The sequence below is a fragment of the Mustelus asterias genome, chromosome 12 (genome assembly GCF_964213995.1).
Source record: "Mustelus asterias chromosome 12, sMusAst1.hap1.1, whole genome shotgun sequence".
NCBI lineage: Eukaryota > Metazoa > Chordata > Chondrichthyes > Carcharhiniformes > Triakidae > Mustelus > Mustelus asterias.
In genome coordinates this window covers 47,688,171-47,707,174 of record NC_135812.1, presented here as the reverse complement: position 1 = coordinate 47,707,174, position 19,004 = coordinate 47,688,171, and the positions used below count along the sequence as shown (strand labels likewise).

The following is a 19,004-nucleotide window of genomic DNA, read 5'->3' as shown; positions in this document are numbered from 1 at the left end:
TTTGGGATTTGATTTGTTTTTGTTTATTTCAGGATTTTTCCAAGAAGGATTTTCCCAAGAGAATGCTGTGATGCTACCATATAGCAGATGGATTGGAAGGTAAGAATTGTGGAGCAACTGTGATGTTCCACTTTCTGCACCAGTGATAGTCAGGCAAAAGCACTTTACCTGAAAGTTTCAAGGTTGGCTCTCTAAATAACATTAGTGGATGGGGAAGGGGTGCAGGGATCCCTCTTGCAGATTAATGTACATGCAGCAGAGAGCAATTACAAGGGAGAATTAACAGACCCTGCAGAGTACAAAATGACAGGTCATGGGCCAGATCAGTGTTGGACTCTGATGTCATGATCTGCCCACTATGTATGCTTCTGGTGAGAATAATATTTTGTCTTTCTTCCACCTCAGGAGGATCAAGAAGTGGACACAACACAATTCCAGATACAAACAATGGCTTCTTTATTACAAATCTTTTGCTTATTTAAATGCACCTGCATGTGCTGAGATAATACATCCACCAAACATGATTAGTTCAGAATTACAATAAAGCATAAAATAAGAATTTAATGATTATAGCAAGCTTTTAGTTCACTTAGCAAGGTGGCTCCCAGCATTCTGTATTTATTACATACATGACATTGGAAAGAACATAAAAAGATATGAGGTGTAGGCCATTTAGCCCCTCGAGCCTGTTCTGCATTTAACAAGACCATGGCTGATCTACCTTGATACCATCTTCCCGCACTATCCCAGTATTCCTTGATATTAGTATCTAGAAATCTATCAATCTCTGCTTTGAACGTACTCAATGACTGAGCCACAGTTAATCAGCAATTGTATTTAAACATTATGTTGCTTCCTGCTTTATTAATCTTTTTGGATGCTACAATTATTGCCATTATTACACTACTTAAACTCTGCAACCAAAGCTCTTTGAACTGATCCCATAAGCTAGTTTTATTCCCTTTGCTGCAAGAAGCATCTTGAAAAGTGACTTAATGTTTATTTCAATAAGGTTGACCAGTATTGAATGTGAAAATTTCCCATTTTGTGTATCCTTTTAATTATTCCCCACACCTTTAAATTCACCATTTTCTTCTCCAACTGATCATGTGCACCTAGACCCAGCCAAAGGTAAATCAGATTTGTTGGCCAATGCATATTCGGTGAACTAAAATTACTGATAGCATCCAGGTACAGATTACACTAGTGGAGGAAAATCAAGGCTATTCAGCTTACTTTTCTTTTCATATAACACATGAAGCCGTGTCATAGCACGTGAGGCCAAGCAGACTAAAATATTAGCAGTTAGTTCGCTCTGTGTCTTGTGAGGTACAGGATCAATACCAAAGATAATGTGCTTTTCTAAACCTGAAAATCGGCGTACACTGTCCAAGATAATGGTATCTAAGGGATGATCAAACTCATCAATTTTTTCATTTACTTTTGCTAAATGGATATTTAGTGTTTTGAGTTCACACTGCAGCAGATTAATGTAAAGGCTGCATTTGTCTGCAGTACTGCACAGAATTGCTATCTGTTTTGCTGCATAGCCTGCCTTAAGGTAATGTTTTATTTGGCGCCCTATGTATTGGACAATCTCTTCTCGTGCCATTTTTAATTCTTCAACCTTCCCAGGAAACGAGTGTCCACAATTAGCTTCTTTAGCTAGTTTCATCAGAAACTCATGTTTCACTTCGTTATTTGATAACTCAACAATCTTATTCATCTGGAGACAGACAAATTCATGTATTTTCCTGGCATTCCGGACTCCTCTTGTCAATTCTTCTCTTGGATCCTGGAGTTCAAACCTGGGCAAGCCATTCCAAGAAGTATGGGACATCTGGAAGTAATCCATGAAAATCCAGAAGACTCCTGGTCCGTTAGTTTGTGCTTCTGCAGCTGTTCTCATTCTTTCAGCTTTTTCGTACCAGTTACCATCCTCAAGGCGGAAGTTTTGAGCCTCATCAACGATAATGTGTTTCACTTTTGGGTAATCGAATTTCATGAAGGTCTTCCTTGTAACACAATTATTATGTTTTTGCCTAAAATTAGATTTGAGTTCAGTGTAAAATGTCACTGAACAATAGCTTAGTGTGACATAAGCATTTCAAAAGAAATACATGATAACCCTAACCCTAATACATAAGCTTTATACATCTAGGTGTACAGCCCAGCATGTGTCTATAGGTGTTTTTGGGATGGGTTATCAGCTGTGGCTCTGTTGCAACAGTCTCATCTCAGCAAGAAGGCTGCGGGTTTAAAGTTGCACTCCAGAAATACTGGCACAAAATCTTGGAAGAAGGGCAGAGGAGTTCTCCCTTGTGTCCTGGTCAATACTTATTCTTCATCAAAATTGAAAAAAGATTACTTGGTCATCATTACATTGCTGTTTGTAGGAGCTTGCTGTGTACCAATTAATTGCCTTGTTTCCTACATCACAACTGTGACTACACTTCAAAAGTTCTCCATTAGCTGTAAAGCATTTTATAATTTCCAGAAATCATGAAAGTTATGATACATAATATATATATAAAATATACATACACAAGCTGTTTCTCTTTATCACAATGACAAGGAAGTGACTGTATTAGGTAAGAAAATTGAGGACCAACAAACCTAAGCAGTTGCAACAGAAGGAAATTTGCAGCTTGTTAAATGAAATAATTTGGAATTTAGTCAAATGGGGTAATAGAATTTGTGCCAATCGATGAAGATTGTATTAAAGGAAAAATGGACAAAGAAATGAGAATTCCATCTTACTTCCACATCACCTGTCGCCCAAACTACAAATATACATCAGTACATTTATCTTTTATAAAAGTTATAAAAATATAAATTTTACCTCATATAGCTCTCCAATGGATTATTTTCACAAATGTAAAGTACCTCATCTTGTTTACAATGGAAGGTGTTGATGATTCTGTCAATGAGCTGCCCGGCTATAATTGTTTTACCAGTTCCAGGAAGGCCATGCACAAAGAGCTTTTTGCACTTCTCAATATTGTGTTTTGAATGAAGAATCTGAAATTGCTCCAATGTTAGCAAATTGAGAAATTCACAGCCAAGCTGGTCACTTAGGAAGGATCTAAAACTCAATAGAACAATAGTCAGTGCTTTCAGCAATACTTTGATATCATTACTTTTTAAAGAGCTATAGGAATGCGGGTACTGAACTTGTAACATTCTCTCAGCCTCCTGCGCATTGTCCAATTGCATTGTAGATATATTATCGCCTTCGTCTGACTCATGGTCAGAATACTGAAGGATTTTGGAAATTACGCACAGTTTTCCTGTATAACCACCTGGATTCACCAGTTTACTTTTGATGGAAAACGCTGTGTCTTTTGAATATTTGAAAACTTCAGCATTTGTCTGTCTGACGATGGTGTACAATAGTGGAGCGCTCTTTGTGCCCACAAGCAGTGCATCACATATTACATCCCAGTTCTTTGACAGGCCAATGTCAACAGCCCAGCTTCTGGAGAAAATCAGAACTCCCCGACTTCCTGCAGGTTTCATTTGAGGCAGTAGATTCCCCAGAGCTGGATAATCTTTAAACAATTCCTTATACAAGTGTTCTGGTACCATACTGATTTCACTGGAAGAGTTAATCCCTACTGTAAACAAGTAAATAAAATAGTAAATATATAATACTGAATAAAAGTCGATGGTGAAAAAGTTGAATGACATCCCAACAATCATCCAGCAATGTGCAACGAGAAAGAAATACCCTCAGAATTGCGAATCACCTCAAGCTGTTGGATAGCTTGGACTACTCCACTATTAGCTGCATGGAAATGCCAGCTCACCATCAACCTCCCGTGAGCTTCTTAAGATGCTGTATTTGCACACCAATCACCCAATAAACTCTCCATAGAAAGTTAAATCTAGTCATGAACAGCACATGGACCCTTTTAACAACGTGATCATTGGTAATAACTTCCAATCAACTTCTCTGGCCCAGAAAGTGAAGAATTGAAAGTGTAGAATTAGAAGTTGAATGGCTGTTGAAGATTTTAAAAATGTCAAGTTTTATTTTAATTTTTCTGAATTTTTCTTCCGTTTTCCAGCTTTTCTCTCAATCCAGGTTTTCCTTCTCTTCATTTGATATTAAATGTCCCTACTCTAATGCACCCTCATTCTCTCTCCTTCCTCTGTTTATTTCTGAATCCATATATCTCTTTGGTTAAGAAGAGAAACTAGTAGTCTCATCTTCCTTGAACCAGCTTCCCAGATAACCCATTTTCCTTACCTTGTACTGCTATAAGCTTGCACTTCCACCAACTGACAGGACAAAAAAAATTTGGGCTGGAAGATGCAGGAAAAGTCTAACATGACACTGCGAGATGCCCCACTCCAGTAAATTTTAACATTTCATCAGGTACCCTCATTATTTCTCATCTCAAAGGAAACTCCCATGTGTCTTCCAATGCTGAAACAGACTGCCAAAATTACAGCATCCCTTTTTCATGCCAGATATTATGCCTTAAAGAATTTATCATTCCAAGGTTTGAACATTACCACTCTTTTTTTCCTGATACACTTTATGACCCACACTTGGTTATAGAGGGCATAATTTCAAAATTTGCGGATGACAAATTTTGGAAAGATTATGAATTGCGAAGACCATAACGATAACCGCCAAGAGGACACAGGCTAATGGAACGGACGGACACAAGGCAGACTGAAATTTAATGCAGAGAAGTGGGAAGTGATAGATTTTGTTAGGCAGACCGAGTAGAAGCAATTTAATATGAAGGGTACAATTATAAAGGGAGTGGAGGAGCGGAGAAAAACATTGAAGGTAGCAGGGTAAATTTGAGGAAGTGGTTTAAAACGATGTGAGGCACGGTGGCACAGTGGTTAGCAGTGCTGCCTCACAGAGCCAGAGACCCAGGTTCAATTCCAGTCTTGGGTGTCCGTCTGTGTGGAGTTCGCACATTCTCCTCCCTGTGCCTGCGTGGGTTTCCTCTGGGTGCTCCAGTTTCCTCCCACAGTCCAAACATGTGCTGGTTAGGTTGATTGGCCATGCTAAATTGTACCTTAGTGTCCAAAAATATTTAGGTGAGACGGATTAGCCATGGTAAACGTCTGGGGTTAAGAGGATAGGGTGGGGGAGAGGGCCTTGGTAAGACACTCTATCAGAGAGTCAGTGCAGATTCGATGGGCCGAATGGCCTCATTCTGCACTGTAGAGATTCTGTGATCATCCGGGGCTATTTAAATAAAGGCACAACGTGCAAAAACAAGTTCTGGTCAAGTTTTATAAAGCACTGGTGTGGCCCGTTCACATTATATATTCATGATTTGGAAGATAACTGAATGTATTATCTCCAGATTTGCAGATGATACAAAATTGGGTGGGAGGGTGAGCTGTGATGAGGATGCAGAGATGCTTCATCGTAATTTGGACAGGGTATGTGGGCATATGCATGGCAGATGCAGTATAATGTGGATAAATGTGAGGTTATCCACTTTGGTAGCAACAATAGGAAGACATTATTACTTGAACGGGTGTAAATTGAGAGAGGTGGAAACTCAGCGAGATCTTGGAGTCCTCGTGCATCTGTCGCTGAAAGTAAGTGCACAAGTACAGCAGGCAGCAAAAGAGACAAATGGTATGTTGGCCTACTTAGTGGGAGGATTTGAGTACAGGGATAGGGATATTTTGCGGCAATTCTATAGAGCATTGGTGAGGCCACACCTGGAGTATTATGTGCAGTTTTGCTGTCCTTATCTGAGGAAGGATGTCCTTACTTTAGAGGGAGTACAGCGAAGGTTTCCCAGGCTGATCCCTGGGATGGCAGGTCTGCCATATGAGATAGGATTATATTCACTGGAGTTTAGAAGAGTGAGAGAGAGAATCACATAGAAACTTATAAAATTCTAACACGGCTGGGCAGGGCAGGCGCAGAAAGAATGTTCCCAACGGTGGGGGAGTCCGGAGCTGGGGTCATAGTTTGAGAAACCTTTTAGAACTGAGGTGAGGAGAAATTTCTTCACCCAGTGGGTGGTGAATGTGTGGAATTCACGACCACAGAAAGTAGTTGAGGCCAAAACATCTGATTTCAAGAAGAAATTAGATATAGCCGTTGGGGCTGAAGGGATTAAGGAATATGAGAGGAAGTGGGGATCAGGACATTGAATTCGGTGATCAGCCATGATCAAAATGAATGGTGTAGCATGCTCAAATGGCCGACTCCTGCTTCTCGTTTCTAAGGCCCCTATGGAGTCCAGATCCCGCAGTTGGGATGGAAAATGGGCCAGGAAACCACAAATATCAACGCCAGGAACCAGAGGATGATTTTTAAGGAGACAGCGAAGTGAATGGCCGCCTCTGGAGCCCTGTCCAGTTAAGGATAGAGTTGGGTCTTGAAGCAGGAAGGTCAGTAGCAGGTCCAACAGTAGAGGTAGATTAAATTCAGTGAGGCATCAATAGTTCACCAGTCTGCTGCCAGAAGGCTGCCTCAATTCATTAGTTGGCCTTCTACCTCAGCAGGAAATTTCCAGATGGCTCCTGGCAAGCACCCTCACTGGGAAATTTCATTAGTCTAATTGGCTACCAGTTATTGGCAGGCAGGTAACTGTAACTCTCCAATGCAGAGGAAGGATGAAGAAGATGGGTACCCTGTTTTATTACGGAAAATTGCAGGCTCAAATGTCTCCCATTGCACTTGAAGATTCCATTGTCAAATTCTGGGCACAGCATTTTAGGAAAATTATGAAGGTTTAAAAAAGCATGCAGAAATGATTCATGAGAATGGTTTCAGAGACAAAGAACTTCAGTTGTGTGGATAGATTGGAAAAGCTGGCATTGTTCTCCATAGAAAACACGAGAGTTAGTAAAGGTGTTCAAAACCATGAAGAGGCGAGATTTTAGATAGAGAAAACCTAATGTGAGATTGAGAAGCAGAGGATGCTGATTTAAGTTAATCGGGAAAGGAACCAAAAGTGACATGAGGATAAACGTTTTAACAAAGCAAGTTGTTAGTGTCCAGAATATACTTCCTGAGTGTGTGCTGGAGACAGATTTTGTTTTTATGCTTTCACTGGATGTGGACATCACTGGCTAAGCCAGCATTTTTATTGCCCATCACTAATAGCCCTTAAGAAGCTGATGATGATTCACTTTCTTGGACTGCTGCAGTCCATGTGGAGGAGGTACACCCACAGTGCTGTCATGGAGGGAGTTCCAGCATTTTGACCCAGTAACGGTGAAGGAACAGTAATATAGTTTCAAGTCAGGATGGGATGTGGCTTGGAGGAAAACCCAGATGGTGGTGTTCCCAGTCATCTGCTACCCTTGTCTTTCTAGGTGGTAGAGCTCGCAGGTTTGGAAGATGCTATTGAAGGAGCTTTGGTGTTGCAGTCTATCTCGTAAATGGTATACATTGCTGCTACTGTGCATCAGTGTTGGACAAAGAACAATACAGCACAGGAACAGGCCCTTCAGCCCTCCAAGCCCGTGACGCTCCCTGGTCCAAACTAGACCATTCTTTTGTATCCCTCCATTCCCACTACGTTCATGTGGCTATCAAGATAAGTCTTAAACGTTCCCAGTGTGTCCGCCTCCACCACCTTGCCTGGCAGCGCATTCCAGGCCCCCACCACCCTCTGTGTAAAATATGTCCTTCTGATATCTGTGTTAAACCTCCCCCCCTTCACCTTGAACCTATGACCCCTCGTGAACGTCACCACCGACCCGGGGAAAAGCTTCCCACCGTTCACCCTATCTATGCCTTTCATAATTTTATACACCTCTATTAAGTCTCCCCTCATCCTCCGTCTTTCCAGGGTGAACAACCCCAGTTTACCCAATCTCTCCTCATAACTAAGCCCCTCCATACTAGGCAACATCCTGGTAAACCTCCTCTGTACTCTCTCCAAAGCCTCCACGTCCTTCTGGTAGTGCGGCGACCAGAACTGGACTCAGTATTCCAAATGCGGCCGAACCAACGTTCTATACATCTGCAACATCAGACCCCAATTTTTATACTCTATGCCCCGTCCTATAAAGGCAAGCATGCCATATGCCTGCCTCACCACCTTCTCCACCTGTGACGTCACCTTCAAGGATCTGTGGACTTGCACACCCAGGTCCCTCTGCGTATCTACACCCTTTATGGTTCTGCCAGTTATCGTATAGCTCCTCCCTACATTATTTCTACCAAAATGCATCACTTCGCATTTATCTGGATTGAACTCCATCTGCCATTTCTTTGCCCAAATTTCTAGCCTATCTATATCCTTCTGTAGCTTCTGACAATGCTCCTCACTATCTGCAAGTCCTGCCAATTTTGTGTTGTCCGCAAACTTACTGATCACCCCAGTTACACCTTCTTCCAGATCGTTTATATAAATCACAAACAGCAGAGGTCCCAATACAGAGTCCTGCGGAACACCACTAGTCACAGGCCTCCAGCCGGAAAAAGACCCTTCCACTACCACCCTCTGTCTTCTGTGACCAAGCCAGTTCTCCACCCATCTAGCCACCTCCCCCTTTATCCCATGAGATCCAACCTTTTGCACCAGCCTACCATGAGGGACTTTGTCAAACGCTTTACTAAAGTCCATATAGACGACATCCACGGCCCTTCCCTCGTCAACCATTCTGGTCACTTCTTCAAAAAACTCCACCAGGTTAGTGAGGCATGACCTCCCTCTCACAAAACCATGCTGACTATCGTTAATGAGTTTATTCCTTTCTAAATGCGCATACATCCTATCTCTAAGAATCTTCTCCAACAACTTCCCCACCACGGAAGTCAAGCTCACCGGCCTATAATTGCCCGGGTTATCCTTCCTACCCTTCTTAAATAACGGGACCACATTAGCTATCCTCCAATCCTCTGGGACCTCACCTGCATCCAGTGACGAGACAAAGATTTGCGTCAGAGGCCCAGCGATTTCATTTCTCGTCTCCCTGAGCAGCCTTGGATAGATTGCATCAGGCCCTGGGGATTTGTCAATCTTTATATTCTCTAACAATCCTAACACTTCCTCCCTTGTAATGGAGATTTTCTCCAACGGTTCAACACCCCCCTCTGAGACACTCCCAGTCAACACATCCCTCTCCTTTGTGAATACCGACGCAAAGTATTCATTTAGGATCTCCCCTACTTCTTTGGGCTCCAAGCATAATTCCCCACTTTTGTCCCGGAGAGGTCCGATTTTTTCCCTGACAACCCTTTTGTTCCTAACGTAAGAATAAAATGCCTTGTGATTCTCCTTAATTCTGTCTGCCAAGGACATTTCGTGACCCCTTTTTGCCCTTCTAATTCCCCGTTCGAGTTCTTTCCTACTTTCTTTGTACTCCTCCAGAGCTCTCTCCGTTTTTAGCTGCCTGGACCTAACATACGCCTCACGTATGGAGGTGGTGAATGATGAAAATGGTGGAACGGATACCAATCAATTGAGTTGCTTTGCCTTGGATGGTGCTGAGCTTCTTAGAATCATAGGATCCTACAGTACAGAAGGAGGCCAATCGGCCCATTGATTTTGCACTGACCACAATCCCTATCCCCATAACCTTGTGTATTTACCCTACCTAGTTCCCCTGACACTAAGGGGCTAAAAATTTAGCATTGCCAATCCATCGAACCCGTACATCTTTGGACTGTGGGAGAAAACTGAAGCACACGGAGGAAATCCACGCAGACACGGGGAGAATATGCAAACTCCACACAGATAGTGACCCAAGCTAGGAGTCGAACCCGGGTCCCTGTCACTGTGAGACAGCAGTGCTAACCACTGTGCCACCACGCCATGTTGTTGGAGCTGCATTCATCCAGTCAAATGAAGACTATTTCATCACACCCCTGACTTTCCCTTGTAGATTGTGGTCAGGCTTTGGGGAGTCAGGAGGTGAGTTATCTGCCTCAGAATCCCCATCCTCTGACCTGCTCTTGCAACCATAGTATTTATATGGCCGGTCCAGTTCATTTTCTGGTCAATGATCCCCCCCCCCCACCTCCCTTACCTCAAGACATTGATAATTAGGGGATTTAGCAATAGTACTGCCATTGAACATCCAACATGATTGGATTTACTCTTGATAGAGATAATCATTGCCTGACACTTCTGTGGCACAAATATTACTTGCCACTTATCACCCCAAGATTCAATTGGGCTTTCGAAAGGGAATTGGATAAACACCTGAAGGGGACACACATTGCAAGCAGCTATAAATCAATAAATGGAAGGGAGGGAAGAACTCAGGAAAATTACAATCACCAGAGAGGTGGCACTGAGTAAATTATTGGAGCTACGGGCTGACAAGTGCCTGGTCCTGCTAGACCTCATCCAAGGACCTAAAAAGAAGTGGCCAGTGAGATATTTGATGCATTGGTTTTAATTTTCCAAAAACCTCAGATTTGAGGAAGGTCCCATTAGATTGGAAGAAAATTAATGCAAGTCCATTATTCAAAAAGGGAGGGAGACAAAGCAGGAAACTACAGGTCAGTTAGCTTAACATCTGTCAGGAGGAAAATGTTAGAAGCTATTATTAAAAAGCCTCAACAGGGCATTCAAGGGAATCAGGCACAGTCAACATGATTTAGTGAAATGTTTAACCAACATATTAAAGTTCTTTGAGGAAGCAACATGTGTTGTGGATAAAGGAGAACCAGTGGATGTACTACACTTAAAGACTTCCATAAATCATTTGATAAAGTGTCACAGAAAAGGTGTTGTGGAAAATAAAAGCTTATGGTGTAGTGGATAACACGTTGGCATAGATAAAAGATCGGCTGGCTGACAGAAAGCAGAAAATAGGCATAAATGGGTCTTTATCAGGTTGTCAAGATGTAACAAATGATGTGCCACAGGGATCAGTGCTGGGATCTCAACTTTTTATTTGTGGTAACGTGACCCCTTCAGGGGGTGATCCTTTGAGGGCCATGTGATCGAGCCGGACCCTATGGAATGGAAACGTAGGAAGCCAGGCCAATATGGAGCGGGGGCACATGTCATGGGAACTGGGAGGAATTCAATTGGAGCCAGGGAGAAGGACAGCAGACTTGTGTGATATTATTGTCAGACCCTTAGAGTGTAAATAGTTTAAGAAACACTTCTTGTTGTTGGGGCCACATTGAGTCGCTTCCAGTTATTACACTGGCAACGAGGAAAAATCACATCAGTCATCAGGAGATCGCAGAGAGCAGTTAGAAGGGGAAGAATGTGATTGTCAAAGCCAAGAAAAAGCTACAGATGCTCTTAAGATGCCTTTAATCGGGAAGATAGAGCCATTTGACCCAGAAGTTGAGAGCTGGAAGTAATCTATCGAAAGGTTGCGTCACTTCTTTGTGGCTAACAAAATCACTGCAGAGGAAAAGCAAAAGATGATACTACCCTCAGTCTATGCCTCACAAACTTACAGCCTAGTGTCATCCGAAGCTCCGGACACAAAGTCTTTCGATCATATAGTGGGACTGGTCAAAGACCATTTTAACCCCAGACCTTCAATCATCATGTTACGGTTTATAAGTTTCATTCTGCTATGAGGGAACCAGGGGTTGTGGTCAGACTGCGACGTTTAGCAGAGCACTGCAAATTCGGCCTAGCTTTGGAGATGTTGAGTGACCGACTGGTCTGCGGGATCAACAGCCTCACAATACAAAAAAGGCTGCTGGCTGAAACTAAAGTTTCTTTGAAAAAAGCTGTGGAGACAGCCCAGGAGACTGAATGCACTGAGCAAGGCGTAAGTGAATTACTAGGCATGCCCAATGAGGTGAACCCTTTGTGGCGGGAATTGGCTGCTGCGAGGAACAGCCCGAGTGAGGGCGCAGCAGAGGTTGAGGGGGTAGTGGAGCACCAGGGTTGGAAGCTTGTTTTGGTGTAGGGGAGAACACTCCCAGGAAACGTTCTGGCACATAAAGTTTACATGTTTTCACTGAAAAAGGTAATTTGCAGGCTTGGTGCAGAGCAAGGCAGGCAGGACAGAACGCATAAAAAAAATGATAGTTAAGGCAACATCATTAACCCAACTGGCCAAGGAACCCAACAGGGATCCAAAACTTGTATGCTAAATCAGGTCTGACTCAACAAGGTGCCACCTATCGAGATGGTCAACGGCAGGCCCCTTGAAGATGGAGGTCGACATTGGAGCCACTCCATGGTCATAAGTGAACAGGCATTCAGATACCTCCAGAAAGGTCTACAACCCTTGAGATTGTTCCGTGGCCATTTTATCAATCTGTTTGGGAGAGATGCTGAAGACAGTAGGGTCAGTTGCAGTAACAGTAACATCAAAATCAGAAAAAGCTGCAGAGTCTCAGCAGATCAATCAGCATCTGTTGGAGAACCCTTAATTGCAACTGAAAATAAACAGAAAAGCATATTTAAATAACCAGAAAGATGTATAAAATATGTATCATCATAATGTATAAAACAGACTGACAAACAATTGGGAAGAACCATCAGTGCAGTGCTACAATACGTATTGGCATTTTGCTAAAGGGAAGTGAAATTTTCACCAAGGTTTCAAACCTTTAAACAGCTGCTGTTGCAACTTGTCCAAATGTCCAGCATCTTTAATTGAAAACACTGGTTTACATCCTGGTGGTGCTGCACTCGTACTCAATTCTTTCTGAAACTTTATACTGAGTTCTTCTACCTCTGCAGGGAAGGGAGAAATTGAGTTAGAAACCCCCAGCGTATAATATAAATGACTTTTACTGCCAATTATATTCATCTGCATGATTGCTGAGTATAATACAAAAACTATTCCTCCACAGTGGTTAGCACTGCTGCTTCACAGCTCTAGGGACCTGGGTTTGATTCCCGGCTCGGGTCACTGTCTGTGTGGAGTTTGCACATTCTCCTCGTGTCTGCGTGGGTTTCCTCCGGGTGCTCCGGTTTCCTCCCACAGTCCAAAGATGTGCGGGTTAGGTTGATTGGCCAGGTTAAAAATTGCCCCTTAGAGTCCTGAGATGCGTAGATTAGCGGGTAAATATGTGGGGGTAGGGCCTGGGTGCGATTGTGGTCGGTGCAGACTCGATGGGCCGAATGGCCTCCTTCTGTACTGTAGGGTTTCTATGATTTCTATGATTTTAGTTACTATTTTGGATCAGAGAAACTAGAAGCTGCTTTCCTGTAAAATTACTCCTTCCTTATCCCGGTTTACAAAATGCCAGGTCCCCTATCAGATTTTACACAACTGAAGACACTTACCAGGATCTGTAGTCAACATCATTTTAGTCCATTCATCAGGTCCCACTCTTTGAATCTGGCCATTTTCTACCCTCCAGCAATCAGGGCTATCTGTAAACACTACACAGCAGAATGGTTTCACGTACAAAATTAATAAAAAGCCCTGTTGTTCTGATTCTTTCATAACTCTAGCAACATTAAGCCTGTAGCTAATTTTCTTTCGAGTGGCGCAAGTGTGCACGGTGTTTAGTTTTTGTACAGCTTTGGATACTAATTCCTCAAAACACCCAGGATCTTCAAAAAACTGCCCACATCCAACAACTTCTCTTGTGGTGTCTTTGACACCAATGAATAAAAAACCTCCATCTGTGTTTGCAAAGCCAGGGATGTACTTTGACAGTGCCTCTTTAATCCTTTCTAAACATTTTTTCCCTGAAAATTCTTTAAATTCAATATGCCTAGATTCAGTAAAACCTAATATTTCACTGTACTTAAATTGTATTGTATCTAGCATACACTGAGCTAATTCAATGGCCTCACATTCAGGAGATAAATGGCGTTTTTTCTGCATTGGTTCAGTGCTGGGATCTGATTCTTCTCCAGAGCTGTCACTGTTTCTGATAGGTTTGGTTCCTCCTTTAAAACAATTCTCAAATTCAAGTGGAGTCATTTGAATAGTCCGGCTGTGTGATCGCTTATAGATATTGCTTTTTATAGTACAGAGTTGTGGCAACTTTTCATTACCATTACTAATTCCACAGCTCCAAGACTGAACAAAAATAAGCAAAGTTTCACCTTGTTGAATAAATTCGAAGAAAGATTTGTTTGCTGCCCCATTTACCAACTGATCCAACCCAATTTCTATATCTGACCCGATGCCATGAACATTATACTTATAATCTTCATTCAGCACTTTCACAGTGATAATCCCACCCCCAGAGTTTAATAGAGCACATGCAGATCGAATGATATTATTGTACTGCGTCTCTTTTAATTTTTTGTCTTTCACTGCGTTTCTATATTTCTCCCCAAAGTTTGATGTGCCTGCATCCAACACCAAGTCAGGGTATTCGGTCTCTATTACTCGGATGTTCTCTTGTTCCATCTGGAAAAAAACATAGAGAAATTAGCTGAGAACTGAATGCTGCACACACTGTTCATAGATGAGGTTCAATGCCCATGTCTTTGTTTTGCACCACCCAATTTGCATGGAGTTATTGATACAAATATCAGTTTGAAGTATATACTCTCTGATAGCTCAATAGGTAAGTTACCTGATATATTACTAGCTATATAGCTAGCAACATCCGAGGTTCAATCCCACATGTTAGTGTCCTGAATTCAGATAGACTGCAGAATATTTCTGAAGTTCCAAATACTCCAGTTAAGGAATGGGGAAATGAGACAAAAATTCTTCATAAGATTTATACATAAGAAATGTATATGAGGGCTTTGGGGTAGACCAATTTGAACTTAGCTATGATGACACAATGACTGAACAGCTTCTTAACACAATCTACACAAACTCAAGAGATGCAAAATGTTAAGCATCAATCTTGGCTTAGTGAGTAGTACTCTCATCTGAGTTAGGTGGTGGTGGGTTCAAGCACCCCACGTATGATTTAGGAGCTGGGGTAGGCCACTCAGCCCCTCAAGCCTGCTCTGCCATTCAATATGATCATGGCCAACATTTATCCTTTCATAAATATCACTAAAACACTTTAATTGGTCTTTTATTTTATTCTTATTTGTGAGAGTTGTGTACAAATTGGCTGACATGTGTCCCTAAATTAGAGGTTATAACACTTCAAAGGTACTTCATTGGCCTTGAAACACCAGGACATCCTGAAAGTAATGCAATTTTTTTCTTCTTTCATTCTTAATAAGCATTTAAGGCTGCAAACACCTCTGACTTCAATTGTCGTGCATTATCCCTGCTTATCTGCCAGAATGAACAACAAAGAACAATACAGCACAGGAACAGGCCCTTCGGCCCTCCAAGCCCGCGCCGCTCCCTGGTCCAAACTAGACCATTCTTTTGTATCCCTCCATTCCCACGCCGTTCATGTGGATATCTAGATAAGTCTTAAACGTTCCCAGTGTGTCCGCCTCCACCACCTTGCCCGGCAGCGCATTCCAGGCCCCCACCACCCTCTGTGTAAAATACGTCCTTCTGATATCCGTGTTAAACTTCCCCCCCTCACCTTGAACCTATGACCCCTCGTGAACGTCACCATCGATCTGGGAAAAAGCTTCCCACCGTTCACCCTATCTATGCCTTTCATAATTTTATACACCTCTATTAGGTCAGCCCTCATCCTCCATCTTTCCAGTGAGAACAACCCCAGTTTACCCAATCTCTCCTCATAACTAAGCCCTTCCATACCAGGCAACATCCTGGTAAACCTCCTCTGCACTCTCTCTAAAGCCTCCATGTCCTTCCGGTAGTGTGGCGACCAGAACTGGGCGCAGTATTCCAAATGCGGCCGAACCAACGTTCTATACAACTGCAACATCAGACCCCAACTTTTATACTCTATGCCCCGTCCTATAAAGGCAAGCATGCCATATGCCTTCTTCACCACCTTCTCCACCTGTGACGTCACCTTCAAGGATCTATGGACTTGCACAGCCAGGTCCCTCTGCGTATCTACACCCTTTATGGTTCTGCCATTTATCGTATAGCTCCCCCACTACGTTAGTTCTACCAAATGATCCCATGATATTTAATGTGGCAGATCAGGAGACCACATCCCCTCAGTCATAGGGTGGGATTTTACTGCCGCGCTCATCTGGAAACTGTAAAATCCCACCCGAGGTCAGCGGACCTTTCCATGGTCCACTCGTTTCCCATGACGAGCAGAATAGTAAAATTCACCCCACAGTTTTACAGCACAGAAAGAGGCCTTGGCCCATCATCCATGCCAGCCATCAAGCACCTATTTATTCTAATCCCATTTTCCAGCACTTGGCCAAGAGCCTTGAATGATATGGTGTTTCAAGTGTTCATCTAAATGTTTCTTAAATGTTGTGAGGATTCCCACTTCTACCACCCTTTCAGGCAGTGAGTTCCCAATTACCACCACCCTTCTGGGTGAAGAAAGTTTTCCTCAAATCCCCTCTAAACCTCCTGTTCCTTACCTTAAATCTATGCCCCCTGGTTATTGACCCCTCTACTAAGGGGAAAGCTCCTTCCTATCTACCCTATGTTCCTCCCCTCCGCAGCTTCTCCTTTGTCACTATTAACTGACATTCAAACCTCTACAACCTTTCATTACCAACACTCTTTTGCTGAAGAAGTTGAGCAGGTTGAACTTATATTCACCGGAATTTATAAAACTGAGAGGTGATCTTATTGAAACATATGAGATTCTGAGTGAGATTGACAGGGTGGATGCGGAAAGAATGTTTCCCCTCATGGGGGAATCTAGAATTAGGAGGCATTGGTTAAAAATTGAGGGTTTCCCATTGAAAAGATTTTTTTTCTCAGAGAATCATTAGTCTTTAGAATTCCATTCCCCAGAAAGCAGTAGAGGATAGGTCATTGAATATATTCAAGGCTGAGATTGATGTTCAAGGCTTATAGGGTGCAGATATGAAAGTGGAGTTGATGACACCACAGATCGGCCATGATGACAGGATGAATCTGAAACTGGCTTAATAACAGGACACAAAGGGTGATGGTAGAAGACTGTTTGAGTGACTGGATGCCAGTATCAAGGTTCCGTGTTGGATTCCTTATTGTTTTTATATACATAATATAGATGATAATGTGGGGGGAATGATAAGCAAGTTTGCAAATGAAACCAAGATTGGTAGGGTGGTTAAGAGTGAAGAAGGTTGTAGGTTACAGGAAGAGCGATGGGTTGGTCAGATGGGCAGAGAAGTGGCAGATGGTATTTAATGCTGAAAAGTGCAAGGTAAAACTGGCAGAGCACAAGGGGTACTTATTCACAGATTCATGAAGGTGGCAGAGCAGGTGAATAGGGTCGTTAAGAAGGCATATGGGACACTTTTATTAGTCGTGGCATAGAGTATAAGAGCAAGCAGGCAATGATGAACCTTGATTAGGCCACAGCTGGAGTGCTGTGTGCAGCTCTGGTCACCTCACTATAAGGGTATGATTGCGCTAAAATCATAGAATCTATAGCATGGAGATAGGCCCTTTGGCCCAAACTGGTCCATGCCGACCAAAATGCCCATCTAAGCTAAGTCCATTTGCCTGCATTTGACCCATATCCCTCTAAACCTCTCCTATCCATGTATCTGTCCAAATGCTTTTTAAATGTTGTCAATGTCCCTGCCTCAGCCACTTCCTCCGGCAGCTCATTCCACATACGTACCATCGTCTGCATAAAAAAGTTGTTCGTCAGGTTCCCATTAATTCTTTGCCCTCTTAACTTAAACCTATGCCCTCTGGTTCTCGATTCCCCAACCCTGGGAAAAAGACTGAGTGCATTCATCATCCATGCCTATCATGATCTTATATACCTCTATAAGATCACCCCTTAGAATTTAGGATGAATTTCTTTCGAGTGGTGAAAATGTGATGTGTCATATGGATTGGTTGAAACAGATAGCATTGATGCCTTTAAAGAGGGGATATAGAGGAGATTCACCAGAATGCTGCCCGAGATGGAACATTTGAGCAATAAGTAGAGACTGGATAGGCTTGGATTGTTTTCTTTAGAGCAGAGAAGGCTGAGGAGACACATGATTGAGGTGTAGAAGATGGAGGGGTATGGACAAGGTGAATAGGAAACAGCTGTTCCCCTTGGTTCAGGGGTCAATCTCAAGGGGACATAGTTTTAGGGTGAGGGGCAGGAGATCCAGAGGGGATTTGAGAACAAAAATACTCAGAGGGTGGTGTGAATCTGCATTACACGACCTGGGAATGTAGTGGAGGCTGGAAACCTTACAACCTTTAAAAATATTTGGATGAGCATTTGAAATGTTCAAGGATATGGGACAAGTGTTGGATAATGGGAATAACAAACCTTTAGTGGTAGTTATTGACAGTGCAGACTCGATGAGCCGACGATGGCTGTGCTGTACGACTCTGTGAACTTATAGAATGATGCAGCAGGTGAAGGGGCCCATTGGCCTGAGGCGGGTTCTGGCAGAAGGCGGCAACAATCCTGAAGCGCAAGTAGAGGACCTTCATACCATCGAAACTCTCGCACGGTTCAAAATAAACACGCCCTATGAGTTAAAGTGCTTGCGTTTTAAACAAGACCATAAGAATTGTTCAGCACAAGCTCCCGCTGCCTCCGGCATTCCCTCTCTGTCCCAACACCACATCCAAACTGCCGCCACTACCCCACACATCAGCCTGGGCCCAACGCGCTCCAGTACCCCGCACATGCGCTCATCACCCCGGGCCGAGGCGAAGACATCATCGTTCAGAACGGCGCCGCCCCACAGCGCATGCGTATTTCTGTTGCTCCGTCTCAAGACCGTCCAATGTTCACTGCACGTGCGCCAGGTCATGTCAATCTCAGGAGACTAGTGCTCAATTTTCCAAATGGGTGAGCTCGTCATGGGTTCTAGGACTGTGAGCAGATGCTCAACTATCGCAAATTAGTCTCAGAGTTTGCAAACGATGTTTTAAACCTATAGTCTGTGCAGCTGGGAAAGTCAAATGGTAATTAGTTGGGAAAGAGGAAGTTTTTTTTTGGCAAACCCTGATCAGAAAATCTGGATGTGGAGATGCCGGCGTTGGACTGGGGTAAACACAGTAAGAAGTTTAATGACACCAGGTTAAAGTCCAACAGGTTTATTTGGTAGCAAAAGCCACCAGAAAATCTGGGCCATTCTTCCTATCAAGATGAATCAATTTCACATTTCTCCACATTG

At 43.0% G+C, this 19,004-nt stretch overlaps 1 protein-coding gene across 9 annotated transcripts; it reads right to left on the bottom strand.

Annotated features, from left to right (window-relative positions):
* Positions 1–432: 432 nt before the first annotated feature.
* Positions 433–18,506, bottom strand: LOC144501421 (schlafen family member 13-like). Of its 9 annotated transcripts, none has more exons than XM_078225156.1 (6): positions 18,146–18,493; positions 13,689–14,253; positions 13,170–13,268; positions 12,486–12,614; positions 2,843–3,617; positions 433–2,042 (listed from the first exon to the last, which is right to left on the bottom strand). In XM_078225156.1, exons 2-6 carry the CDS (start codon positions 14,251–14,253, stop codon positions 1,199–1,201), a joined length of 2,412 nt encoding a protein of 803 aa, XP_078081282.1. In that variant the 5' UTR covers positions 18,146–18,493; the 3' UTR covers positions 433–1,198. The 9 variants fall into 9 exon arrangements, with proteins under 9 accessions (XP_078081282.1, XP_078081284.1, XP_078081285.1 ...); XM_078225158.1 differs by having other exon boundaries at positions 13,944–14,253; positions 18,146–18,488; XM_078225159.1 differs by having other exon boundaries at positions 433–2,015; positions 13,944–14,253; positions 18,146–18,488.
* Between the last annotated feature and the right edge of the window lie 498 nt (positions 18,507–19,004).